The sequence below is a fragment of the Rhinatrema bivittatum genome, chromosome 8, assembly GCF_901001135.1.
Source record: "Rhinatrema bivittatum chromosome 8, aRhiBiv1.1, whole genome shotgun sequence".
Classification (NCBI taxonomy): domain Eukaryota; kingdom Metazoa; phylum Chordata; class Amphibia; order Gymnophiona; family Rhinatrematidae; genus Rhinatrema; species Rhinatrema bivittatum.
This window is the reverse complement of record NC_042622.1, coordinates 144,820,362-144,847,746: the sequence shown is the minus strand read 5'-3', so window position 1 is coordinate 144,847,746 and position 27,385 is coordinate 144,820,362. Positions and strand designations below refer to the sequence as shown.

The following is a 27,385-nucleotide window of genomic DNA, read 5'->3' as shown; positions in this document are numbered from 1 at the left end:
ATAAAAAGAAAAGAACTGTAATCCTATGTACCAATAATAAAATAACATCATTCTAGCCCAATCAGGAAAAAAGAGTTTTGATCCACAAGCAGGCATCCTTCCACACAAAAAGGTAGCCAAAAGACTGACCCTTATTTATCCAAGTAACTGGTCACGTCCTCAGGAGAGTTAAAGAAAGAGGGGCTTACTGTCTACGACCATATTTAATCATGCTGGATATAACATATAAGTGAAGCCCATATTCAGAAGCTGCTGCTTCATGGCCTGTGAAAAATTTTGAAAAATAAAAAATTTAGATTGTTCTTACTTTAGTGTGCCTTTCTTTCTAGCTGACTCCATGATTTGTCACTTATTAAAATTATGCAGCCTTATTATCAGAGTTGGAGCCTTCCATTGGGACCTGGAGTCAGCACCAAAGTATGACGTGCCCGATCTATCTTCACTCGATTTCCTTTTGTCTCCATATTGAGCAGCGTTGGCAGCCATTCTACTTTTTCAGAGAGGCCTACTATGCAAAGGTTGTTATGCCGGCTTCTGTTTTCTAAGACTTCCTGCCATTCATCCAAATTGGTAAGTTTCCTTTCTACGAGATCAATCTTCTGGCTATAATTAGTGTAGCCATCTTCCAGGTCACTAACTCTTGTTTGCACCATTTCCAGCTGTTCATTTGCTCCTGCATAGACAATATGAACTTAGCGACATTTTCCACCACAATTTTTAATTTAGAATTGATACTTTTGGAATAGATGTCTGAGAATTTGTCAGACAGCTGCCAGAGTGTATCTGTGGGGACAAATGAGAGATCCATAACTAGCCAATCCTCCCCTTCTGAAGATGAGTCATCAGCTGGACCTAGTTCAGGCTTCTCTGAGGGAGGTAAAGCTGAGGATTTTCCACTTTTAGTAGCCTTATCCACCCTTTGCTATTGCCTTTGACCATTCTCTCTAGTCTTTCAAGCTTGAAGAAATAATATTAAAAGGCTAAATATAATGCGGCTGGTGGGAGCTCCTTCACTGTGCTGCTACCAGCTCTTTACAGCATCACGTGACCACTGACTCTGGCCCTTTCGATGATTTGAAATACTGGGGAAATGGGCAGGCAGGGGTCAGAGTTCCCAGATGTGTGACATAAGAGTGTCAGTGATATTTCTAGGAAGCTGGAAATCATGCACACTCCTCGGAATCCTATTATCTGCTTCCCACCCTTCCCCGGCATTTGCACCCTGGGGAAGTGGGAGATGGGTTGATGGTGAGGATCATGACGCACTCTCTCAGGGGCAGCGTAAGGATATTAGGTGCTCGGTGAACCTTACACCCTTGTGATACACCTGCCCCAAGCTCTCACTACACACAATCAAAAGTATGCATGAATAACAGATTTTACATGAAAAAGTACATTCAAAGTGCAGTCTTCTGATGTAAAAATATTACAACATGGATAATAAATTTACATGCACTGCTGTGATGCCAATGAGGAAACCCTGCAAAAAAGACACTTGGAGCCCATATGTGTAACGATGGGCTGGTTGTGGGGCAGCCCTGCAACCAGCCAACTCATCCCAGGATACAGAAGTGATGCTTCATGGCACCAATGCTGCCTGATGCTGCCTGCAAGAATGACGCCGTCTCTCCCAGCCGCAGCCCAAACTTCACAGGCCCCATGGCGAGAAAGGACAGCATTGCAAAAAGATGACATCAGAGCAGGTTGAGGATTTAAACCCCAGCCGTGCTTCCTGACATTGCTTCAGCAACATGTCCTCCTGCCTTGTGTAGTGTGTGCTGCTCCAGCCTTGCCTCGTTTTTGCCTAGTCCAAGCCTGCCTTGTCCTTGGTTTGTCCAAGCTTGTCTTTTGCTTGCCTCATCCACCTTTGCTTTGTCCAGTCTTGCCTCTTCCAAGCCTGCCTCATCTGTCCTTGCTTCTTACCTTTCCAGCCTCTTCCAAGCCTGCCTAATCCATCCTTGCTTCTTACCATTCCAGCCCTTCTGACTGCTCAACCAGCAATGGACCTTGACTATTTCCTTGTCTGCCACCTGGACCTGACCTTGTCATGGACCCTGATTATGCCCTGCCTGCTGCCTCTTCTGAATCTTGACCCATCTTAAGACTCTCTCTTGGACTGCCTTCAGTACCCAGCTAAGTTCTGCCGGCCCCTGGAACCCAAGGGCACAACCTGAGAGGGAAGGGGGCTGGTTTAGGCATGTTCCAGCTTATCCCAGACCAGGGTGTGTTTGCCAGCTGTCAGTGGGGGCCTAGTATGTTTGCCTTTTAGGCTACATCAATCCTGTTGCAGCACAAGGGCTCACAATCATTACAGTTTGCAGAGGCCATGAACTCGACGGACATGTTCCCAACCCAGGCCATTGCCAGATTGGCCCTCCAAATACTGCAGCAACATGACCAGTTGAACTTCTTGGCCAGTCTCCTCCAAGGTTTAATCCAGCAAACCCAGCAGCAGCTTAACCATATGACCAGACTACTTCAGGGACTTGCTCAGCGATTGGATGTTGTACAGGCCCAACTACCAGCTCTAGCACCAGCTACAGTGAATCCTCCACCTACATCCACTCAGACCTTGGAATCCATGCTGCATCTTCCACCACCTCCCAGGTACAGTAGTGACCCCAAAGGATGAGAGGGTTTCTCAATGTATGTAAGATGCATTTTGAACTTCAGGTGGCTCGTTTCCCATCATGGACCCTCAAGGTAACATACATACTTTCTTATTGCAATGTGCTGCCCTTGCCTGATACTCTCCCTTGTGGAACTAGGTGATCCAGTTCTTGGGAGCTTTGACAACTTTGTATGACAGTTTCGCCTGATTTTTTATAAGCCTGGTCTTGACTCGTCCGCAGCCATGGAGTTACTGTGTATTTGCCAAGGCACTCGCATCATGGGTGAGTATGCAGTAAAATTTTGTATCCTGGCCTCTGAACTTGGCTGGGGTGAAAAATGCCAAATGGCCAGTTTCTGTCTATCTGCATGGATTTAAGGTTCCATGAACAAGTCCAGGGGAAGAAGATATCCCAACAAGTCCAGGGGAAGAAGATATCCTATCAATTTGGCTACTGACTTCCAGCACCCGCAGAAGCCTGCCTCGGACCCCATGATTGTTATCGCTTCCGAAAAACCCTTACAATTGGGCAAGTCTTGACTTTTGGAGGAAGAGAAATGGAGGCAAATACAGCATAACCTTTGCTTCTACTGTGTCACATAGGAGCATTTTGCTAGCTGCTTTCCTGAGAAGTCAGGCAAACCTCAGAATGGGGGCTGAGTCAGGAAGACAGTCCTGACTCACCCAGCTCCCTCTCCACAGCTGGTGATACCTCTGTGCCTCACCTTCGGGGAGCACACCATTCAGAGGCATTACTTTATTCTGGAGCAGGGGCAATTTTATCCTGGCATTGTTGCTGCACCAGTATGGATGGTCCATCACCACCTTGACCATAGCCCGCACCATTTATTCAGTCTTTGGTGAGCCTCTGCCTGGCTACATGACCACAGCTACCTTACCCATCACCATGCAGATTAGTTCACATCAGGAAAGCATCAATTTTTATGTATTACCCAAGGTGGTTAACCCTGTCATTCTTGGGTTGCCCTGGCTCAGACTCCACCAACCTTCTATCCACTGGCCTACATTGCAAATTACCCATTGGGACCCCTCCTGCCAGGATCACTATTCTTCTCAGATCCGGTGGCTCAGGCCATTTTGCCTGACTTGCTGGGTCTGCAGATCCAATACACAACACTTATCAATGTGTACAATAAGCCACTGCCTAGGACCCTGTCACCTCACAGCTCTGCTACACATCCAGATTCCTTAAAGTCCTTTATCCTGGAGGTACCATTGAAGCAGAGGCTATCTCACTTAAAAAAAAAGGACCCAGGGACCCATGAGCCATGCTTTCCTTTTACCAAAGGATTCCCTCCTACAGAAGTGTATGATCGGGTTGATGCTCTTTCATGTTCCTCCAAAACTAAAGAATTCTTGGACCCTCTCTGGAGCTCGTGTCTTACCGCCCAGTTTCCCAGATGGTAAAATTATTCCACTGATGTTTACCCCAGAGGCTGACGACAGGAGGCCTGGGGAGGGAGCTTAGAAAGGGAGGGTACAGTAACAATGGGTCAGTGAACTCACCCCAGGACTCTGAAGCAAAGCTTCACAGCTCCCTTGCCGCTAATCAGACGCTGCCCACCTCCTTCTGCAGCAAGGATGCCGCGTTCCGCCCCTCCACTAAGGAGTGCATGCGTGCATCAGCCCAAACTTCATAGGGCCCCATGGAGGGAAAGGACAGCGTCATGAGAAGATAACATCAGAGGAGGCTGAGGATTTAAACCCCAACCGCCTTCCTTGACATTGCCACAGCAATGGGTCCTCCTGTTTTGTGTAGTGTGTGTTGCTTCAGCCTTGCCTCATCCAAACCTATTTTGTTCTTGCCTCATCCAGCCCTGCCTTGTCCAAGCCTAAATATCAGTATGAATGTATACAACTGTGCACATCAGCTTTGCAATTTTTAGCCCCTGATGCAAAACTCGGCCTGAGTTGGGTGCATGTCTAAACATCATTTGAAATTGCACAATGAATAAAGTATCCCTACTTCTAAGGGGACAGGTCTATTTTCTTTTGTTGCCTTCTGGCTTTGGAAGACCGTCTTCCATGTTGTTTTTTGGGACCACTTGTCCTTGCCTCATCCAGCCTTGCTTCATCTAACCTTTCTTTGTTAAGCTTTGCCTTGGCCAAGCCTGTCTCGTTTTTGCCTCGTCCAGCCTTGCCTCGCCCACCCTCCCAGCCTTGCCTTGTCCTTGCTCTATACCTTTCCAGCCCTTCTGTCTGCTCAACCTTGATCTGATCTCTGCTACAGACCTTGACTACTTTCTTGCCTGCCACCTGGACCTGACCTTGCCACAGACCTTGCTGCCTTCCCTGACTTGGATCACCCTTGGGACCCGCCTAGATTCTGCCAGCCCCTAGACCATGCATCGACTACCGAGGCTTAAGTGCCATCACCGTTACCCGCTTCTGTTAATCCCCGAGCTCCTAGATAGGCTACAGGGAGCCAAACTCTTTACGAAACTCGACCTACGGGGGGCTTATAATTTAGTTCGCATCCGCCCGGGAGACGAATGGAAGACTGCCTTTAACACTAGAGACGGGCATTATGAATACCTGGTAATGCCCTTCGGGTTGTGTAATGCCCCGGCAGTCTTCCAAAATCTCATGAACGAAGTATTGAGGGAGATAAGAACATAAGAAAATGCCATACTGGGTCAGACCAAGGGTCCATCAAGCCCAGCATCCTGTTTCCAACAGTGGCCAATCCAGGCCATAAGAACCTGGCAAGTACCCAAAAACTAAGTCTATTCCATGTTACCATTGCTAATGGCAGTGGCTATTCTCTAAGTGAACTTAATAGCAGGTAATGGACTTCTCCTCCAAGAACTTATCCAATCCTTTTTTAAACACAGCTATACTAATTGCACTAACCACATCCTCTGGCAACAAATTCCAGAGTTTAATTGTGCGTTGAGTAAAAAGAACTTTCTCCGATTAGTTTTAAATGTGCCCCATGCTAACTTCATGGAGTGCCCCATAGTCTTTCTACTATCTGAAAGAGTAAATAACCGATTCACAACTACCCGTTCTAGACCTCTTATGATTTTAAACACCTCTATCATATCCCCCCTCAGTCGTCTCTTCTCCAAGCTGAAAAGTCCTAACCTCTTTAGTATTTCCTCATAGGGGAGTTGTTCCATTCCCCTTATCATTTTGGTAGCCCTTCTCTGTACCTTCTCCATCGCAATTATATCTTTTTTGAGATGCGGCGACCAGAATTGTACACAGTATTCAAGGTGCGGTCTCACCATGGAGCGATACAGAGGCATTATGACATTTTCCGTTTTATTCACCATCCCCTTTCTAATAATTCCCAACATTCTATTTTAGTGGCAAGAAAGACCTAAAACATATTACTTTTACTGATGAGGATGAACATTTCTTTGAGACAGTACTGAAATTCAACAAAATCGGTATCTGGGTTTCTCATATTAAAAAACATTTTGAAAAGTTCATATTACTAAATTAGCAGAGCAGTGGGGCAAGGATTTAGGTCTTACTCTTGAGAAGACATATTATAGCTGCTTTTACAGCACTATATAGGAACACTGGCTTCTCTGGTTCTCGGCCTGCTGTTCTAGCCACTAAGCTACTCCTCCAGGGCATAGTGTTAATATTGTGTTCTCTGAGAGTAATGTTATTACAGTATTATAGTGTTACAGTGTTTCCTCCTCTTCTTTCAGATGTAGTGTTATTATGATGTTACAGTGCCCTTTTCCCTCCCCAGGCTTTTAGTCTTGTTATAATGTTGCAGTGCCCCCCCCCCCCTTCTTCCCTGGGATGTAATTTTAAAGTGTTACAGTGCCTATTCCTTTCCCCCAAGAGTGTAGTGTACATCCCCCCCAGACTGTAGTAGTGGTGTTGTAGAGTTGCAGTGTCCTTTCCTTTCCCCAAGCAGGGCCAGATTTAGACACAGGCAACATAGGCATATGCCTTGGGTGCCAAATTCTGAAGGCACCCAAAAGCTGGAACTCCCTCTGCTGCTCAATGATTTCTCAGGACAAAATCTCCCACCCCTGGTCCTCTGCCTTTGGGCACCATAATCTTAAATCCAGCCCTGCCCCAAAGAGTAGTGTTATAAAATGTTATAGTGCCCCCACCCTCCGGGGTATATTGTTGTTATAGTGTTTGTGTTCACTCTCTCCAGGGTATAGTGTTATAGTGTTACAGTATCCCCACCGAAGTGTAGTGTTATCATAATGTTACAATGTCATTCCTCCTCGGGCAATGGTTGGGATGCATTCTTGGAAGGCAAGGACATAAATGGATATTAGAGATTAGGTGGATGCCAAATGGTTTCTCACTTTTATAGATCTACAAGGAGCAGTTAGATCAGGGCTTCCCAAATTTCTAGCCAATGTGACTCCATTTTAGAATTTGAAAATTCACATGACTCCAAAGAATGACAAACATTAATTATCAGGGATGCAGTCACCTTCCAAAAATCACTCCATTCTCACCCTCCCCACATTCCAGCTGATCCCCTCTCTTAACCTCCACCCTCTCCAGTTATTCTTCTCTTTCAACCTCCACCTTCTCACTCTTAATCTCCTGCCCTCCAACAGACCCCCACTTACATCTCCCAACAATTCTCATCTCCCCAGTCCATCTCTCCTCTTTCACCCCATCCAGTTCATTTTGCATCCTCACATCTGATCTTCTCACACCCAAGCCCTTCCTATGACTCCCTACTGATCCTCTGTCATTTCCTCCCCAATCTCATCTTCAATCCCCTCTCTCTCACCTCCCAGCCTCACCCCTTCCCCCAACCCTTCTTTCACATCCCTCCAGCTGATCCCTTTTCACCCCAGCTTCTCTCTTACATCTCCTAGTCAATCTTCTGTCAATACCCTGTCTCACCATCAACAGCCAAGCCCTATCCACCTGATCCAATTCTCAAACCCCTCCTGCATCTATTCGTCCTCTTAAACATTTCCTCCTTGCAAAATCCCCCAGGACAGGGTGTGTGGCAAGGCCAAAGGTGGATGACAACCGGTGGGAAGAGAGGGCAGCTTGATGACAGGGGCAACATTTTTCTCTTGGATAGGTTAAGCAGTGGGTTGGAAGAGAAGAGCAGTGGCAATCTCCACTGGCTCAGCTCCGCCTTCCCATCCCCTCCCCTCATGCAGGGCTGGATTTAATATTTTGGTGCCTGTAGGAGGAGTGCCTCAGTGCTGCCCCTGTGAAGCTGTGCCAACACATGACCCTAAAGCAAGCAGATGCAGACTCCTCCTTGGCCTGGATATTCAATGCTTTTGAGATTTGGCACCGTAGGCAGTTGACTATACCTAAATCCCATCCTGCCCTCAAGCCAGATCTGCAAACAGCACCAATATTATTAGTAGTGAATATCAGTACACAAGCTCATAGATCTTGCAGTGGCCCCAGTCCCTCCTCACACAGGTCTTCATGTTACCACAGCATCTCAGACAGGAGGACCACTGCAGAGCTATAAATGTATGCTGGCTCCCAACTGACTTCCACACTGCTGCTGCTGCTGCTGTTGCTGCTACTCATGACTGAAAAGCGCTTCTGTTTGAGGCAATTGTGACCCCAGCTGGAGGTTTTGTGACTCCAGTTGGGGTCCTAACCCAATTTGTGACACTTTGTCTTAGTGTTTAGTGTACCTCTGGGTATCATAGTGCTACAGTGCTCCCTCACTTCCCCTGCCCCAGGGTGTAATGTTATCATAGTTTTACAGTGTCCCCTCGGGGTGTAGTGTATTCAGTGTTATTATAATGTTAGAGTGCTCCCTCCCCTCATCCGGAGTGTAATGTTACAGTTCTCCCTCTCCTCCCCAGGGGTGTAGCATTATCAATATTACAGTTCCCCCTCCCGTAGGGCACAATATTATTATAGTGTTTAGTGCCCCCAGCGGCAGATTCCCGATGAAGACCGGCCCAGGGATTCGCCGCTGAGTGCAGCTCTGTCATGGCCGCACTCGGCAGACCACGTGACTAGCTCGACCGGCCCACCGGGGGATGCCCGATCCCCCAATAGGCCAATCCACCCCTGAGTGCCCCTCACTTCCCCTGGGTTGTAATGTTATAATAGTGTTGCAATGCCTCCTCTCCTCCCCTCCCTTGGAGTGTAATCACAGTTAGGCCGATGCAATACAGTGCACCAGTTGTATAGGCGCTAACTAATCCCCTTATGCAACAAAAAAAACTGTGCGTCTAGGAAGGATGCACATTTAGCAATCAGAAATTAACGCCTGCCTGGAGTAGGCATTAATAGCTGAGCACTCTTAAAACTAGAATAGAAAAGCAGAAAAAAACTGCTTTTCTGTACTGCCTCCTACTTAATATTGTTGCGATATTAAGTAGGAGGAAAACCAAAACTAAATAAAGTTAAAAAAAAGTTAAAAAAAAAAACACACCACCGGCAGTCAGGTGCAGGAAGCGGATGCTCAACTGACAAGTGTCCGTTTCCTGAACCCCCTGGCTGTGCGGCGTTTAGGGAAACCAACGCTGATAAACTCGGCATCGGTTTTCCTAACTGGTGGATGGCTGACGCCGATCGGGTTCTCATTTGCTAGGAGGTGCTGGGGCGTGCAAGCGACCCTAGTGCCTCCTTGCTAATGCGACCCCCTAATTTAAATATTGCATGGCGCCCCCGGGTGTGTGTGTGTGTGTGTGTGTGTGCGCCTGGGGGCACATTAAGAAAGCGGGCACTGACTGTTCAGCGCCCGCTTTCTGCGCATATTTATTGCATCAGCCCCAGTGTTTTAGTTCTCTTGTCCCCTCCCCTTCCCTGGGGCATAGTATTACAGTGCCCCTTCCTTCCTCTGGGGAGTAGTGTTATAATATTACAGTGCCCCCTCCCCTCCACAGGGCTGTAATGTTATTATAGTGTTACAGTGCCCTCTCCCTTCCCCTGGGGTGTAGTTTATCACAATGTTAGTGTCCCTCTCCCCTCCCTCAGAGTGTAATGATATCACAGTGTTACAGTTCCCCCTCTCTGGGGCATAATGTTATTATGGTGTTACAGTGCCCTTTCCCTTCCCCTGGGTGAATGTTATCACTGTTAAGAGTGACATCCCCTGGGATGTCGTGTTATAGTGTCCCATCCCCTCCACAGGGCTGTAATGTTATTATAGTGTTACAGTGCCCTCTCCCTTCCCACGGAGTGTAGTGTTATCATAGTGTTACAGTGCCTCCTCCCCTGCCCCAGGGTGTAATGTTATCACAGTATTACAGTACCCCCCTCTCTCCTCTGGGGTAGTGTTATCATAGTGTTATAGTGTCCCTCCCCTGCCCTAGGGTGCAGTGTTATCAGTATTATAGTTCCTCCTCCTCTCACCAGGGGCATAATGTTATTGTAGTGTTACAGTGTCCCCTCCCCTGCCCTATGGTGTAGTGTTATCAATAAGTGTTATAGTTCCCCTCCCCAGGGGCGTAATGTTATATTACAATGCCCTTTTCCCTTCCCCTGGGTGAATGTTATCACTGTTAAGAGTGACATCCCCTGGGATGTCGTGTTATAGTGTCCCCTCCCCTCCACAGGGCTGTAATGTTATTATAGTGTTACAGTGCCCTCTCCCTTCCCCCGGAGTGTAGTGTTATCATAGTGTTACAGTGACACCCCCCCCCCCCCCACTGGGGTGCAGTTTTATCACAGTGTTACAGTACTAACCCCCGGGGCGTAAGTGTTAACACAGTGTTACAGTGCCCCCTTTCCGTTTCCGGGGTATGTTTCTGGTTCTAGAGGAGGAGGAGGAGCAGCAGCCTTGGCCGGATCCGGGTCTCCCCATTCTCCGCCTCCTCGCTGCAGGTCTCCCTGCTCCCGGGTCCGGGATGTGGTTCTTCTCCCGGGACCCGGTGCGGGATTTCCCCTATGAAGTGGAGCCGTTGGGGCAGCGGCCGGAGGAAGCTTCGGGGCTTGGACTGTGGCGGCTGCGGAGCGGAAAGAGTCGGGTGAGAGAGCGCGGGGAAGGGAGGGGGGGAGAAAGGCCTGGGTGAGCCAGATCCGAAACCCAGGACCCTGGGTGGGGGTGGGAGTGGGGGAGCGAGAGCCGGCGACAGGGCTGAGGAGATCCCGGGGACCGAGCGGCCTCGGTTCTTTTGTGCTCCCGGGATCTCCGCTGACGTGGCTGCCGGGCTGGGATCCGCCTCTGAAGATGGCCCAGGCTGTCTGGGAAATGCGCGGGCCTAGCTGGGGATCTCAGTCCGCCCCCGGTAGTCCAGCTTATGTTAGGGGGTTTTATGTAGCCTTATAGTGTCTATTGTGGCCTAGCTTAAGTCAGGGGCTCTAGTGTTCCTGCTTAGGTCAGAGGTCTCATGCTGTTTCCTGAGGTCCAGCTTAGGTGTGGGGACTCTCAGGTTGTCTTTATTGTCCCAGCTTGTTTCTGGGATTCTTGCTTAGATCAGAGAGTATCAAACTGTCTCTGGCAGCCTAGTCTTTTTTTTTTTTTTTCCGGGTGGTCGACTTTGAAGTCTCTATGTGTGTCTTGAGGGTTTCACACTGACTCTGGGGGTCCCTGCCTGTGTTAGGAGGTCTTTGGCATCTCAGACTGTCTAATGCTATTTCTGGGGTTCATATCCTATCCCTGAGGGTTTAAAGTTGTCTGTGGCGTGCTGACCAGCATCTGTGGAGGGTAGAGTTAGACTTCTCTCTGAGGTTCTGGTGTTTTTGTGTCTTTCTGACAGCATACTGGATGGACCACTTGGTCTTTTTCTGCCATCAATTCTGTTACACTACCATGTACTCTCTCTGGGATCCTGAAACATGTAAAAGAGTCTTGAGCTATACCTGGAGGTCCCAGATTTACTGTGCCCAGAGAAGGGAATTCAAAAGGCAGGATGTATTCTCATTGCTGCAAGGGACATTGCGCTGACATTAGCAGACCAGTACTTTCCTCTTGCTGATATCATAGGACAGCATGCTGAAATTAGTAACCCAGTACTCTTCTCTTGCTGATGTTATGGGATATTCAATAAGACCAGTGGCACAAAATGGTTCTCTTATTTGATGTCTGTGGCCAGAACACATTCTGAGCTTTTGGTTCTGTTTCTTTTCTGCAGTAGCCGGGTGCATGATTTAAAAACCAACAAACCAGTAAACTGAAGTAGATGCAAATTGGGAGTCAGTGAACAGAGTAATACATGAGCATTACCCAACAATCTCTTTATACACATTTTGCAGCCATTGCTCAGTCTATACCCCCTACCTGCCTTGGTTTCCTTCTGCACCTCCTGCCTTCAATGGATCAGACTCTGTGCTGATATTAATTCAGAGTGTGATCCCCTCATTCCTTCTTCCTCTACAGACAACAGGTGATCTGGTTTCCATCTTTACATATGAGGTGAAGCCTAATGCAGAGGAACAGACACAAGTGGCCAGAGCTGCCTTCAAACGCCTAAAAACCTTGAGGCATCCCAATATCCTGACCTACGTTGATGGCTTAGAGGTATGGAGTGTACTGATGCTCTTAACCTTGGGAAGAAGAGAAATACCCAGAGAATCTGTACCCACTCTGTCTTGTTCTGTACATTTGTGAGGCGCATCTGTGAATAATTCATGCCCACTCTGTATTGTTCTTTGTTTTTTTAATTAGAACTAGTCACTACATTTTTGCTCTGTTGGTTCTTCTGTGGTCTTATTTATAGCTCTAATTTATTGTATCTTTTCCTTTTAATATTTTTAAATAAAAGGTGTGCAGCTTTTAGTATATCTGGTTTTTTTTTTAATTCTTCCCCAAGCTGTGTTCTCCAGCTGTTGTGCTACATTAATGCTCTGCATGGATCATTGTGATACCTGCATGCAGAATTTTTTTCCTCCTGTTCCTTTGGGTTTCCAGGCCAGCCAAAACCACAGCTGGAATCCTGGTGCCATGAGTCTTTGACAACTATCCACAGATTTCTTCCCTATTTTATAATTCTTCACCCCCCCCCAACCCATGGTCATTAAATTGACAGTCTTTGGCCGGGGGCCGTACATCAAAACTTACTCCAGAACCCTGCAATCATGGGCCCTGAATATCTGGCCAATAAGCGTCACCCTTGAATGGTGACTACGACTTCCTGCCCCCACCAAGCCTCCACAGTAGTGCTTCCCAAACGTTTATCTGGTATAACCCCGTTTTAACACTTGAAAATTCACATGATCCCACAAGACGACCAAAACAAATAGCAGACCCTCCCAGTCCCTCTCATCCCTCAACAACTCCCTCATCTGCACTCACTCAAAATGTGAAGGTAGTGGTGGAAGCAGAAGTGGTAGCAGCAGCAGTCAGCACAGGACCTGAGTCAGTGCACCCTCATAGGCCCTGTGTTTCCCACTGTTGCCGATTGCAGGTCTGGGGGAAGAAACGGCCTTTTTCCTGTGACCATCTACTGATTTTGTGACCACATTTGGGAACTTGTGCTCTACAGTATCCTCAGCTTTGGCTGACTGGGTGGCAGAAGACCTGACCTGGATATTGAACTGGGGACCTTTCAAATGGCAATGCACATCACTGCCACTGAGCCATCAGGCTGGCCTTTTGCACAGGGCGCTGATGAAGATCTGCTCTTTGGCTATCTGCACTGGATTCATATTTCACATGTATTAGTGTGTGATGCCTTCATGGACCTCTGATAAAGATCTGCTCATCAGGTGTCCATGCTGTATTTATGAACACAAAACCTGCCATACTGGGTCAGACCAAGGGACTATCAAGCACAGTATCCTGTTTTCAGCAATGGCCAATCTAGGTCGCAAGTACCTGGTAGGATCTCAGATAGTAGCTAGATTCCATGCTGCTTGCGCCCAGGGATAAGTAGTGGCTTTCTCTAAGTCTGCCTGGTTAAAAACAGGTTATGGACTTTTCTTCCAGGAACTTATCCAAACCTTTTTTAAACTCAACTATGCTAACTGCCTTTACCACATCCTCCAATAAGAATTCTAGAGCTTAATTATGCATTGAGTGACAAATATTTTTTCTGATTTGTTTTAAATGTGCTACTTGTTAACTTCATGGAGTGCCCCCTAATCTTTTTGGTTTTTATTTTTTGAAAGAGTAAACTATTGATTTGCATGTACCCATTCCACACCACTTATGATTCTATAGTCATAACTCCCCTCAGGCAGCTCTTCTGTAAGTTGAAGAACCCTAACCTCTTTAGCCTTTCTTCATAAGGGATCCGTTCCATCCTTTTATAATTTTGGTTGCCCTTCTCTGTACCTTTTCTAGTTCTGCTATATCTTTTTTGAGATTTGGCAACCAGAATTGTACACACTACTCAAAGTGTGGCCACACTATGGAGTGATACAGAAGTATTATGATATTCTTCATTCTATTCTCCATTCCTTTCCAAATAATTCAGTGCATGCTGAGCTGATGACATCAATGTATTGTTTGCGATGATGTCTAGATTCCTTTCCTGGGTGATGACTCATAATATGGAACCTAACATCAGGTAACTACAGTTTAGATCAGGGGTTCTCAACCCAGTTCTCAGGACACATCTAGCGAGTCAAGTTTTCAGGATATCCACAATGAACATGTGTGAGAGAGATTTGTATACAGTGGAGACAGTGCATGCAAATTACCTCTGTTTACATTATTTTGCCCTATGTGCATCACTTTGCACTTGTCCACTTTGTTTAATTTGCCATTTGGATGCCTAGTCTCTAAAGATCCAGTCTCAGAGTCTGCATATGATTTAACAACCTGGAATATTTTTGAATTGTCTGCAAATTGAATTACCTCACTCGTTCCCTTTTCCAGTTCATTTATAAATATGTTAGAAAGCACTGGGGCATTCCACTATTTAACTTCCTATATTGAGAAAATTGACCATTTGGTCCTGCTCTCTGTTTCCTATCTTTTAACCAATTTACATTTCACCCAATTTACATGCCTTTCCTCCTGCTAGACCAGTCCATTACTTTTGGGAAAGAGAACACACCCTCTTATGATGTCACATTTGGTCATAAAAAGGGAATGGTCATAGGCCCTTACCAGTCATCTCTGTCTCCTGCAGCTGTGGACAAGAATAGATGGACTCATCGGATACTCCTAGAGTCAGGGTGCGGCCCCGGTCTGGTAGAGTCTACCAAGCTCCTGGGTCAGCAGCCTCTTGAGTTTGAGTTTCCTATTGCAGCTGCATCCCAGGGGATTCTTCCTGGTTGTAGGCTCCTAGGTTTTGGATCCCTGCTCCTGAGGATCCCTTCTAGGAGGATTCCCCATTCCTGAGGGCATGATGGATCCTGAGAGACCTGGCTCTATTCCAAAAAAAAACCCCAACATTTTGGGCCTGAGGTCCCCCTTCCTCTCTCTCTCTCTTGCTGTCCTCATGCTCACTCTCACGCTCTTTCTCTCTCTTCAGTTGCCTCCCTTCCCTCTGGGTTCTGGGGAAAGAAAAAAATGAGTGAGAAGATTCCAGTGTGGGTCATGGCATGTGGTGTGCCCGTGATTGGTGGCCCCAACAGTTTTTCCTCAGTGATGGTGAGTAGACCAGGGGAACATAGGAGAAGGTGGAAAATGTAGATGACGCAGCACTGTGTTGGAAGCTGAAGCGAGCATGTGCAACCAGTGCTGTGCCGCTGCACATTTAAACAAAAAAAAAAAAAAAAAGAGAGAAGAGGAGCAGAAGCATGCTTCTCTAGATCACAAATGCAGATCTAGAGGAACTAAGATGATGCCCAGTGTGGCGGGCTCTTTCTGTGCATCTTGTGATGGCAGTCCTGACACAACCTTCTCTGAAGGACCCAATGGAGTTCCTCATCATATAGGGGAAGGGCCTCGAGAGAGGAGTTTTCCTGCATTAGATTGCTCCCCTGACCCTAGGGGAAAGAGGAGGGGCTGACTCCAGGGCAACTAGGCCCAATAGTCCCCCTAGCATAAGGGAGTGCTGGGGAAGGCCAAGGAAACATAATGTTAGGCCCAGAACAAGGCCTTGGATCTGACCTCACTAGGGACTCAGCAGGAGCCCACTCTATGGGGGTTTCCCCAGATTTTGTGCTGATATTGCACCATTTTTTCTGTGCCATGCAGAAGACCAGAGCTGCGGAGGGTGCAAAATCCCTTGAGTAGGGATCCTTGGAAGATAGAAGTAGAGCTCCTATATGCTCATGGGGGGGGGGGGGGGGGGGAGTAGGGGGGTACTCACCCATGGTAGCTACCACGCTGGACTCCAGAGGTGGAGGAGTTGGTGACAAGTGCACTCGAGCTATCAGGAAGAGGGGAATGTTCCAAAAAAGAGGAACTTAAAGCCCTCATTACTAACGTTCAGGCAGCCTTGAAGATAGCAAGCACCAAGGCAGATGGCCTGATGGAGGGCGACCCGCATCCTACAGGGCATAAGGAAGCCATTAAGGATGTTTTCCTTTGCATGAGACCCTAAGACAGAAGGATTGACAGTATGGGACTCCCCTCAGTAGCAGGGTGATGGAGAAGTTGTACCCTCTCCCAGAGGAAGAGAAATAGCCTGCTGCATATGCCAAAGGTGGATGCACTAGTGTCAGCTTTGCCCAGTGGAGGGAGTTATGGCTCTAAAGCCCCTCCAGGTTAGGAAGATAGAGGTGGACCTAAAACAGGCCTTCTCCACAGGGACCTTGGCAATTTTAACCTCAGTTTGCAGGGGCTTGGTAGTTAGGACAGTCTTAAGCAGGACCCAGCAATTGCCTGACTCAGGAAATGACACTCTGGGAGTTGGCAGAAGCCTTTCTTGAGAATACAATGTATAATCTCGTTAGGTTTGCCTTTAGATCAGTTGCATCCAGGGAGGCATTTAGGATGCTACTTAGATGCCATTTTTGTACAGCAGATTCTGCTTCCAAATCATATCTGTGTAAGCTCCCCTTTAGGGGAGGATTCCTATTTGCCGAGGATTTGGAAAAACTAGTGAATTAATTGGAAGAAACCAAGCTCCCAGAGGACAGAGGTCAGTTGGGCTAGACTGCACTTTCACATGCTCCAAGAGGTAAATTTCAGTCGTTGTGGGCCAAAAGGCCACAGTTAGCAGCCAACCCTGCAATAATGTCTAGAGGAACCCTCTGGCGGTAATGCCAGTAGGCAGATGCCTAGCGCAATATTACATGGAATGTGGACATAATTTTAAGGGGCTATGTGCCCAAGTGTGTCATCCCAGCGCCAAATAAATTTATGATTTCCTCCTAGACATCACAAATCAAAAGAGATGCAGTAAAAGTGACCCTCCAAAGTTTATGGGACTTGGCATCCCATTCCAGGAGTAGGAGAAAGCAGCATATTAAATTTATTTTGTAGTACTAAAGAAAGATAGCATCTTTTGACCCATCCTAATCTAAAAGGGATCAACAGATGTTTGAGGGTATCCCATTTCCAAATGGAGACTCTCTGCTCGGTGACAGTAAGAAAAGTTGCTATTGGATTCGACAGAGTCCTACCTCCACATTCCTATGAGGCCTTCTTTTCAGAAGTTCCTGCGTTTTTGGGTGCCATTCTTTGTGCTTATGATGGCCCTGAGAACTTTCACCTAGGTGATGGTGTTTGGAGCAGCAGCCTTGCACAAACAAGGGATAATGGTACATCCTTAGTTGTTCGTCTCCTGAGAGCGAACCCCCCACCCCCCCATCCAGGGGAATCGATAGACTTCAGCCTCAGTGGTTCGGCTCCTAGAAGGTTCATCTGGGTGATAGTCTATGTAGGGAGCAACTCAGTACCTGCCCAATCGATAAGTGTTTCTAGGTGTGCTCTTCGACACAAGGGAAGAATGGCTGACCTTGCCTCTCAAGAGAGTCGCCAAAATAGAAGAACATGTGAGTGGGTTTTGCAGCCTAGTTACACCAAGGACTAATTCCAGCTACAGAGTTAATGACTGCCGCGATAGATGTAGTTTCCTTCCTCTGGTCTCCATGCTTGGTGTGCCGTTCTGACATTCGTTCCTGCTCCCGAGGGAGGATAAGGGACTTGGGCAGCGCGGGTGGGCAAGGCCTTGCTGTTAGGCTTTTTTCGGTGTACCGTGTGGTAGGCCGTGGCAGCGTTTTTCACATGCTTTTTTTCTGGACGTTAGGCTGCCCTTTTCAGGTCCATTGGTGCGTGCAAGTGCCTCTGGCTGGGTGTCCAAGTTGTATGCCCAGTTTTTTTGGGCGTGCTGCCTATGCGCACAATCTGGGGGCGCATTGATTGTGGTAGGCCTGGTTGGAATTAAGGGCTATCAGCCTGGCACTCAAGCCTTCCAGCCAAGAGTAAAGGGGAAGGCAGTCAGACTGGCAGAGGAAGCAAGACAACTACTCAGTTGTGCAGAAAAAATCCACTTCAGTTATCAGCATCACACTTTGCAGGAAAGCAGAATGTGCAAGTGGATTTTCTCAGCAGGAATAAGCTGGACCCAGGAGAATGGAAAGAGTTAAAAAAAAACAAAAAACTATAAAAAATCACGAAACACTTGCCATCCCGGACATAAAGCACCATCCCGCTGCTCCTCTCTGTCATTGCGATATAATTTGTATCCTGGTATAGCACTACCCCATTGGTTATCCTCTTTCCACCATGTCTCTGAGATGCAGGTTAAGTCTATGTCATCATTTACTGCTGTATATTCTAATTTTCCCATCTTACTTCTTAGATGTCTGGCATTAGCATTCAAACATTTCAATGTTTGATTTTTATTTGTATTTTCATTCTGCTTTTTAATTGATAGGGATAAGTTAGAATTTTTTAGCTCAGGTGAGTTTTTAGTTACAGGTACTTGGACTACTTTTCTTATTATTGGAACCTCACTGTTGGGATGCCCTAATTCTAATGTGTCATTAGTATCCTTTGATGATACCTCCTTCTGAACCATGCACTGCTGAGAGACTGTTGGCTTTCCCCTTTGTTCTAGTTTAAAAGCTGCTCTTTCTCCTTTTTAAAGGTTAGTGCCAGCAGCTTGGTTCCACCATGGTTAAGGTGGAGCCCATCCCTACGGAAAAGACTTCCCCTTCCCCAAAAGGTTCCCCAGTTCCTTACAAAACTGATTGCCTCTTCCTTGCACCATCATCTCATCCACGCATTGAGACTCCGGAGCTCTGCCTGCCTCTGGGGAGCTGCGTGTGGAACAGGGAGCATTTCAGAGAATGCTACCCTGGAGGTTCTGGATTTCAGCTTTCTATCTAAGAGCCTAAATTTGGCTTCTGGAACCTTCCTTCCAAATTTTCCTATCTCGTTGGTGCCCACATGTACCACGACAGCCTGTTCCTCTCCAGCACTGTCTAAAATTATATCTAGGTGACGCGTGAGGTCTGCCACCTTCACACCAGGAGATCCTCATGCTCACCAGCCACCCAGCTGTCTACATTCCTAATAATAGAATCACCAACCATGATAGCTGACCTGACCCTTCCTTCCTTGGCAGAAGCCCTGGGAGACACATCCTCTGTGCGAGAGAACAATGTACCACCTGAAGAGCAGGACTTGCTACAGGATCTTTTCCTGCTGCACCAGGTTGAATCTCTCCGATCATGAGACCTTCCTCCTCCAAGGCAGCACCAGAGATGCCAGATTGGAGTTGGGACTTGACTACTATGTCCCTGAAGGTCTCATTTATATACCTCTCTGTCTGCCTCAGCTCCTCCAGGTCTGCCTTGCTATCCTCCAGAGATTGGACTCGTTCTCTGAGAGACAGGGGCTCTTTGCCTTGGATGAACACACACAATTTCTCACCGGCAAGTAAAAGATCATACATGTGACACTCGATTCAAAAGTCTGGGAGGCCCCCCTCTTGCTGCTGGACTTCATCTTAAATTTGTTCAGTTTCTAGTTAAGTTTTAGGTTGCTATGGGTGTAGGATTGCGTACAAATTAGGGTCTTTTAAATGATTTGGTATTTTCACTATATATCTGGTAGTAACTTACAAGGGAATGATCAAACTCTTGATAAGGTATGGGGAATTTCTGAGTTTAAGTTAAAAGGCTGATTTTTTTTTAATTAAATTAATTTTTTTTTTATTTTTTAAGTGTGAAAGTGACATCTGCCTATAAATTAAAGGATGAGCTAGGGGTAGGTGGAAGGAAGGTGGATCTCCAAAGGGTCAACCATCATTTGCGGATGACTCATTTTCACATGGAAACATTGTGCTCAGTGATATTATCCATGCAGTCGGGGGAATTTCTGACCTCCTTGGATTCTGTCCAAGGCATACCTCCATATTCCTATCCGATTGGAGCAGCAACGTTTTCTGTGTTTCGCAGTGTTGGGGTGCCATTATTAGTTTCAGACCTGCCTTCTGGTCTGGCCACCACTCCCAGAACTTTTTCTAAGGTTATGGTAGTGGTGACGGCAGAGTTGAGAGAGGAAGGGATCCTGGTATACCCGTATTTGGACAATTGGCTGATTCCGGCCAAGACTCTGGAAAAGAGTGGCCTGGTGACCCGCAAGGTGATCTCTGTGTTGCAGGAGCTTGGCTGCTGGGTGGTGAACCTAGCCAAGAGCAGTTTTCAGCCATCTTAAGACATTAGAGTATCTGGGTGTTCCGTTCGATATGAAGCAGGCAAGGTTTTCCTGCCAGTAGCTTGTATTCAGAAGTTGATGGTGCAGGTGTTTCTCTTGATGAACACTATATACTTAACAGTGTGGTCCTGTCTACAGCTACTTGTGATGGCGGCAATCCTAGAAGTGGTGCCATGGACGATGGCACATGTGTCCTCTTTGGCACTTCCTGCTGTCTCGTTGGAACCCACAATCTCAGGACTATTCAATTTGGCTCCACCTGCCGATGGAGGTCTGCTCTCAACTACAGTGAAAGGGAGTTTCCCTGAAATCGCCGGACTGGTTAGTACTCACGACGGATGCGAGCCTCCAGGGTAGGGGAGCTCACTGTTAGGAACTAACAGCACAAGGGCGCTGGAGCGCGGAAGAGTCTCTCTGGAACATCAATCGGCAGGAAGCCCAAATGGTCCGGTTGGCATGCTTGCAGTTCAGCAGCAGAAGTGATCCGAATAATGTTGGACAATGCAACAACAGTGGCTTACATCGATCGGCAAGGAGTAACCAAGAGCCAGCAAGTGTCACAGGATATAGAACAACTTATGGAATGGGCGGAAGTGCATCTTCAGGAGATCTCGGCCTCGCACATTGCAGGAAAAGTCAATGTAAGAGCAGACTTTCTCAGCTGGGAGAGTCTGGACCCAGGAGTCTGGATGAGGTGTTTTAGCTTGTAGTGGATTGCTGGGACCTTCCGTTTCTAGACCTGCTGGCGATTTCTCACAGTGTGAAGGTTCCTCAATTTTTCAGTCACAGGAGAGATTCGAAGTCCTTGGATATCGATGCTCTTGTGCAGGACTGGCTGGAGGGACAAACTGTTGTATGCCTTTCCCCTGTGCCCCTTGGGCAGAATAGTTCGGAGGGTCAAGGGTCACAGAGGGATGGTGCTTTTGGTGGCACCAGATTGTCCCAGGAGACCATGGTATGCGGATCTGCGATGGTTCCTGGTAGACTCCCTCCTCCTGTTTCTGGCGCACAGGAATCTGTTGCAGCAGGGACCTGTTCTTCATGAAGAACCCACTCTGTTTTGTCTTAGGTATGGCCCTTGAGAGGGCTTGCTTGCTGAAGCATGGATATTCTACTGCGGTGATTGCTACCTTGCTACAAACAAGAAAGTTCTCTACTTCCTTAGCCTATGTGCGGGTTTGGCGAATGTTTGTTTGAGGTTTGGTGAGAAGATCGAGGGGGTGCTTCCTCATTCAGTTAAGCTCCACTCATTTTGGAATTTTTGCAGGATGGATTGAATATAGGGTTGGCCCTTAATTTCTTGAAGGTACAGGTAGCGGCTCTTGCCTGTTTCAGGGGTCAAGTGAATGGTGAATCCTTATCAGCTCATCCAGATGTGGCCCATTTCTTCAAAGGAGTGAAACATCTATGTCCTCCCTTGCGATTACCAGTACCTTTGTGGAGTCTTAATCTAGTCTTGGATTTCTTGGAGGGCCCTATGTTTAGACATGTGTAGTCTTTCTTTGTGGTTACTGACCTTGAAAATGGTGTTTCTTGTGGCGATTTGTTCTGAGTGTCTAGTATCTGAGTTGCAGGCCTTTTCTTGCCGGGAGCCATTCCTTCAAGTGACTCCAGGGGCAATATGGCTGTGTATTCCTTCCTTTTTTGCCAAAAGTGGTTTCAGATTTTCACTTGAAACAGTCCATTTCCCTGCTATCTCTGAATAGAGAAAGAGATGTGGAGGAATATTGCCTGTTGCGATTCTTGGATGTCAAGAGACATGTTGTGAGGCATCTGGAGGTTTCTAAACCTGTCCGTAAAACGGATTGCTTGTTTATCATTCATGGTTGAGGTAAAAAGGAACAAGCCGGCTTTGCGGGCTACAATAGCTCGCTGGATTAAGGAGGTAGTCATGGCTGCATATGTGGATGCCGAAAAGCCGTTACCTAGTTAGGTTAGCGCTCAGTCAGAGTCATGGGCAGAAGTTAGGCTTGTTGTCTCCCATCGACATTTGCCAAGCTCTAATGTGGTTCTCGATACACACCTTTTCCAGGCATTATTGACTGGATTTGCAGGCCCAGGAGGATGCAGCCTTTGCACCCGCGATTTTGACAGGATCACGGCAGCCTCCTGCCCTATTTGGGAGTAGCTTGGGTACATCTCACTGGTCTTGAATTCATCTGTCTGAGCACTAGGAAATGAGAAATTACTGCTTACCTGATAATTTCCTTTTCCTTAGACCAGACAAATGAATTCAGTTTCCCACCCTCCGCTGCCAAATGATTGGGTTATGGTCCTGCATGGTTATTTGTTCCAGGGCTTACTGGTAAGTGTTACTTCAGTCCCTAAGCTAGTGTTAATACATTCTTTGTCTGAGCTCAGTGGTTCCTGATGGCTGAGTACTGAAATGTTATCTGTTATTAATCAAGATTTTGGCTAGTCTGTCCACAGTTGGCTTTTGAAGAGAATACTGGCAGGCTGATGTCACTGCAGGGGACGTCAGTTTGCTCCGTCTCCATCTGCTGGTGGAGGTGCATAACTCATTGGTCCTGAATTCATCTGTCTGGTCTAAGGAAAAGGAAATTATTAAGTGAGTAGTAAGAAAGGCTAGAGTCAGACAAGTTCATGTCTCTAGGCCTGTGGGAATCACTGCTTGGTCGCACACACCCTTCAGACTGATCTTTCCACAGGGGGATCTGAATCTGGTTCGTGGGGCATTAGTGAGGGTGCCATTTGAGCCCTTAAGACATGCATCCATTAACGATCTAGTGTTGAAAATGACTTCTTGGTAGCAATCTAGTCTACCAGGCACATTTCAGAGTTAGAGCCCTCTCATGTTGGAAACGCCTCTTAATAATTTTGTCTCATTCAGTCACCCTTAAGCCGATGCCCTCATTCATAGTAGCATAGTAATGACGGGAGAAAAAGACTAGATGATCCATCCAGTCTATCCAGCAAGCTTCTTATGGTAGAAACTGACTCTCCATGCAGGTTACCCCATGTTCTGTTGAGGGTAGTAACTGCTGCTCCATGCAGGTTACCCCCAAGCCTTATCTTAAGGGTAGCAATATTTACAATCTAAAGCAAGCAACTGTCAAACCTATTACAAATTTATTTTTACAGGGTGAGCAACCTTATAACTTTATCAATGCTGCTTGCATGTTCTTTGCTTTTTGGACTTGGTCGTAGAAGCAATCCTATGCTTTATCCCTACTGTCTGCATATCAGTATTCTGGACTGTAAAAGTTGTGGCCTAGCACTGGCTGTTGTCTGAATCTAATTCCCCTTTTTTCCCCCTGCTATTGAAGCAGAGAGCGATGTTGCACTTGTATCACAAGCATCAGACTAATTGGTTAAGGGTATTAATCCCCATACCTTCTGTTAAGGATAGTAACTGCCACCCTGTGCACGTTACTCCCATGCATCCTTTTCTTAATTTCCAACCTCTAGTCTTTAGGGATCCACACTGTTTATCCCATGCTCTTTTGAATTCATTTACTGTTTTTGTCCTCACCATCTCTTCTGAAAGGGCATTCCAGGAATCCAGGCCCACCATCTTGATGTTGGTTCTGAGTTGTCCCCCCTGAGTTTCATTTCATGACCCCTAGTTCTACAATTTCCTTTCCAACGGAAAAGGTTTGAAGATTGTGCATCATTCAAACCTTTCAAGTATCTGAAGGTCTGTGCCATATCTCCGCTGCACCTACTGTCTTCCAGGATATACATATTCAGATACTTCAGCCTCTCCTCATACATCTTCCAATACAGACCGCACTCCATTTTGGTTGCCCTTCTCTTGACTGCCTCCGTCCTATCCTTTTCCTTTTTGAGATACGGGCTCCAGAACATAGTACTCCAGATAATGCCTCACCAAGGACCTGTACAAGGGCATTATCAACTCCTTTTTCCTGCTAGTTGTTGTTATCTTTTTGCAGCCCAGCATTCTTCAGGCTTTAGATATTGCCTTGTCGCATTGCTTTTCCATCTTCAGATTATCAGAAACTATTACATCAAGGTTCCTTTCCCAGTCCATGCATATTAGCTGTATTCACCCCTCATCACATACTGCTCTTTTGGATTACCGCACCCCAGATGCATGACTCTGCACTTGGTATTGAATCCCAGCTGCCAAGTCTTCAACCACTCTTCAAGCTCCTTAAATCACTTTTCAATCTCTGTACTTCTTCAGGCGCATCAACCGCAAATAGACAAACTTTCCCTCCGAAGGTGGTGTCCCTTCCATTTGAATCGGGGAATGATCATGCCAGTATTCAGAAGGAAGGAATGTAGAGAAAAGGGCAACCTTGTCATTGTGTGATTTTGAGATACTTGAGGACTAACCCCTTCAGGAAATCACTAGGTTGTTCGTGTTCTTTAGTGGACCATGAAAAGAAGAGGCAGCCTCAAAGGCCATGATAGCAGGATGGATCAAGGAGGCCATTTCATCAGCATATCTTCTTAACAGTAGGTAGGTGATGGCGGCTCTCCATACTCATGCTACTCAAGCACAGGTATCTTCCTGAGCAGAAGCAGTATTGGTCTCCCCAGAGAAAATTTGCAGGGCTATCACTTGGTCGACCCTGCATTTATTTGCTAAGCTGGATGAACAGGTAAAGGAGGAAGTGGCTTTTGTAACTGGGGTCCTTAAGACTACCCTGCCTTCCTCCCACATGGCCTAGGGGGGAACTTTTTGTATCTCCCAAGAGTAATGGGCTGGTTTAGCAGGAGGGAAAAGGAAGGTAAAATTGTTCTTACCTGTTTAATTTTCTTTCCTTAACTCCTGCTAGGCTAGTCCAGGCTTCACCTGAGAATACAGGGGCCATAGGTAGAGTTGCACAAGGTGGCCAGACTTTCTCTCTCCTTTCTCTTTCCTCTTCACCCTCCCCTACTTTGAAGGGCCTATGACCACGCCCCTTTTATGACCAAGCGTAAAGTCATCAAGAAGGTGTGTCCTCTGTCTCCGACAGCCGAGGAACAGGGTAATTCCTAGAGTACTGGGGATTACCCTGGTCTAGCAGGAGTCTAGGAAAGAAAATTATCAGGCAAAAACAATTTTATCTAGCCTCTTATCCCATGACTTTTCAGTTTTCTCTGGTCGTGTCATAGATCACTGATCTAGCGATAAGATAGTTGGGTATATTCAGTGGTGCAGCTGCATCATTTAATATCCTGCCAGAATTAACTGGACAAGTTTATCTGGCTAATTTTGCTGGCTGGACAGCAGCTGAAAATGGACCCCAGTATTAATTTAGCTTCCATTGCGGTTTCCTTTGGAGCTGTAAACATGCTTTTGCTGCATATAGGTGTGAAATGCTGTTCTCCCACTGAGCTTATTCTCAATGGAGTCATAGTGTTTATCTTAGTGAGATTACTTTTACCCAAGATGAGTGCCTGCTTTTGTTGTAAAGCCCTCCTTCCCACCCCCTTGTACTGTCCAGGGTGTCAGCCTGGCGACAGATCTGTGTCCAGGCCATCGGTGTTTCCTCCATATTTTCACAATGCACATTCCCAGTATGTAACCCAGAATTATTTACCTATAGTTGGGCGTCACCATCCAGGAATAGGATCTTGGAGTCATTGTGGATAATGTGTTGAAATCCTCAGCTCAGTATGCAGTGGCAATCAAAAAGTGCAAGTAGCATGCTGGGAGTTATTTGAAAAGGAATGGAGAATTGAATGGAGAATATCATGATACCTCTGTATCGCTCCATGGTGTGACAGTACCTTGAGTACTGTGTGTAGTTCTGGTCATCCTATCGTTAAAAAATTATAGTAGAACTAGAAAAAGAACAGAGAAGGCCAACAAAAATGAAAAGGGGGATGGAATGGCTCCCTTATGAAGAAAAGCTAAACAGATTAGAGCTCTTCAGGTTGGAGAAGAGATGACTGAGAGGAAATATGATAATAACATAAGTGCCATGCTGGATCAGACCAAAGGTCCATCGAATTCAGCATGCTGTCTCCAATAGTTGCCATTCCCAAAAATATAGCTCCAATTTCTTGTTGCTCAGTCCCAGGGATAAGAAATTGGTTTCTTGTGGTTAACTGGTTAATAACTATTGTGGATTTTTCCTGTAGGAAGTTGTCCAAACTTTTTTTTAAACCCAGCTATGCTGTTAGCTGTGGTACACCCTCCAGTAACAAATTCCATAGCTCGATTGTGCATTTCTCCAATTTGTTTTAAATCTGCTACTTGTTAATTTCAAGGAATGTCCCCTAGCCCTAGTACTATTGGAAAGGGTAAATAACCGCCTCCTATTTACTTATTCCATTCCACTAATAATTTTTATAAATCTCTAACACATCCCTTCTCGATCTCCTCTTCAGGCTGAAGAGTCCTATTTATTTATTTAAAAGATTTTTCTATGCCGCTATTCAGTACATCACAGCGGTTTACAAGAAAACCATACATAATAAAATTACATAAGTCTTTCTAGTCGTTTATACAATCATGAGTGGGGTGAAAGAGGTAAATAGGGAACTGTTATTTACCCTTTCAACTAGTGCTAAGACTAGTTGAAACTAACTAGTAGCAGATTTAAAAAAAAATTGGAAAAAGCATTTTTTTCACTCCATGCACAATCAAACTATGGAATCCATTGCCAGAGGATGTGGTCAAGGCAATTAGCATAGCAGGGTTTTAAAGAGGTTTGGAAAATTTCATAAACAATTATTAGCCAGGTAGACTTGTGTACCTGATTGAAATCTAAGGATTCACCACTTCCTATCCCCTTTAGTAGTCTTTCTGTCTGTACAACATTCAGGTACTGGAGAGCAGACTGTGTACCTCTTCCTGCCTAGAATTCATGTGGCATTTCCTTGTTTTGTTTTTTTCTCTGTTCTTGCGTGGGTAGACAGATAAATGCCTATACATTGTCACGGAGCCTGTGATGCCACTTGGCACTCATCTCAAGTCCAAGGCAGACTCTGGAGGCTTGAATGAACTGGAAGTCTCCTGGGGTCTCCATCAGATCGTGGTAAGGGCGAAACACACACAGCACGACTTGTGTTGTGTACACATCTCCTTACTAAGGATATAGTCACTGGTGCCTGTGATGTGCCCCGCCTTATGTCCAGCTCTGCAGACCTGATCTCCAGAAGGATATTATTGAGGTAGAAGGCTTTCAAAGCAGGGCCAGCAAAATGGTGCATGGCCTGCACTATAAGCATACACAGAGGGATTTAGGGAGCAAAAGGATGTTCTCTCTAGAACAGTGATTCTCAGCCAGTGTGCAGTGGCAAAGTCCTTGCTGTGCTACAATTGCAGCTGTAGTGGCTTGATGCTCTCCACCTCCCACCATGAGCCTCCACACCCCTCTGGGTGCAACTCAGAAGAGGTGGCATGAGGTGAGAGATGGACCCCCATCTCGCCAGCCAGCAGAGCGAAACACGTGCAG

General features: G+C 46.4%; 1 protein-coding gene across 5 annotated transcripts in view; it reads left to right on the top strand.

Moving 5' to 3' along the window:
* The first annotated feature begins 10,309 nt into the window (after positions 1-10,309).
* Positions 10,310-27,385, top strand: part of SCYL1 (SCY1 like pseudokinase 1) — an 88,307-nt gene continuing 71,231 nt past the window's right edge. Inside the window, exons 1-4 of one of the 5 annotated variants that reach the window (XM_029611618.1) lie at positions 10,313-10,530; positions 11,883-12,023; positions 14,926-15,044; positions 26,843-26,965. In XM_029611618.1, coding sequence (XP_029467478.1) covers positions 14,964-15,044; positions 26,843-26,965 — 204 coding nt within the window. In that variant the 5' untranslated portion in view covers positions 10,313-10,530; positions 11,883-12,023; positions 14,926-14,963. Of the gene's footprint in view, positions 10,531-11,882; positions 12,024-14,925; positions 15,045-26,842; positions 26,966-27,385 lie in introns of all 5 variants that reach the window. The other 4 variants (XM_029611617.1, XM_029611614.1, XM_029611615.1 and 1 more) reach the window with 4 other exon arrangements.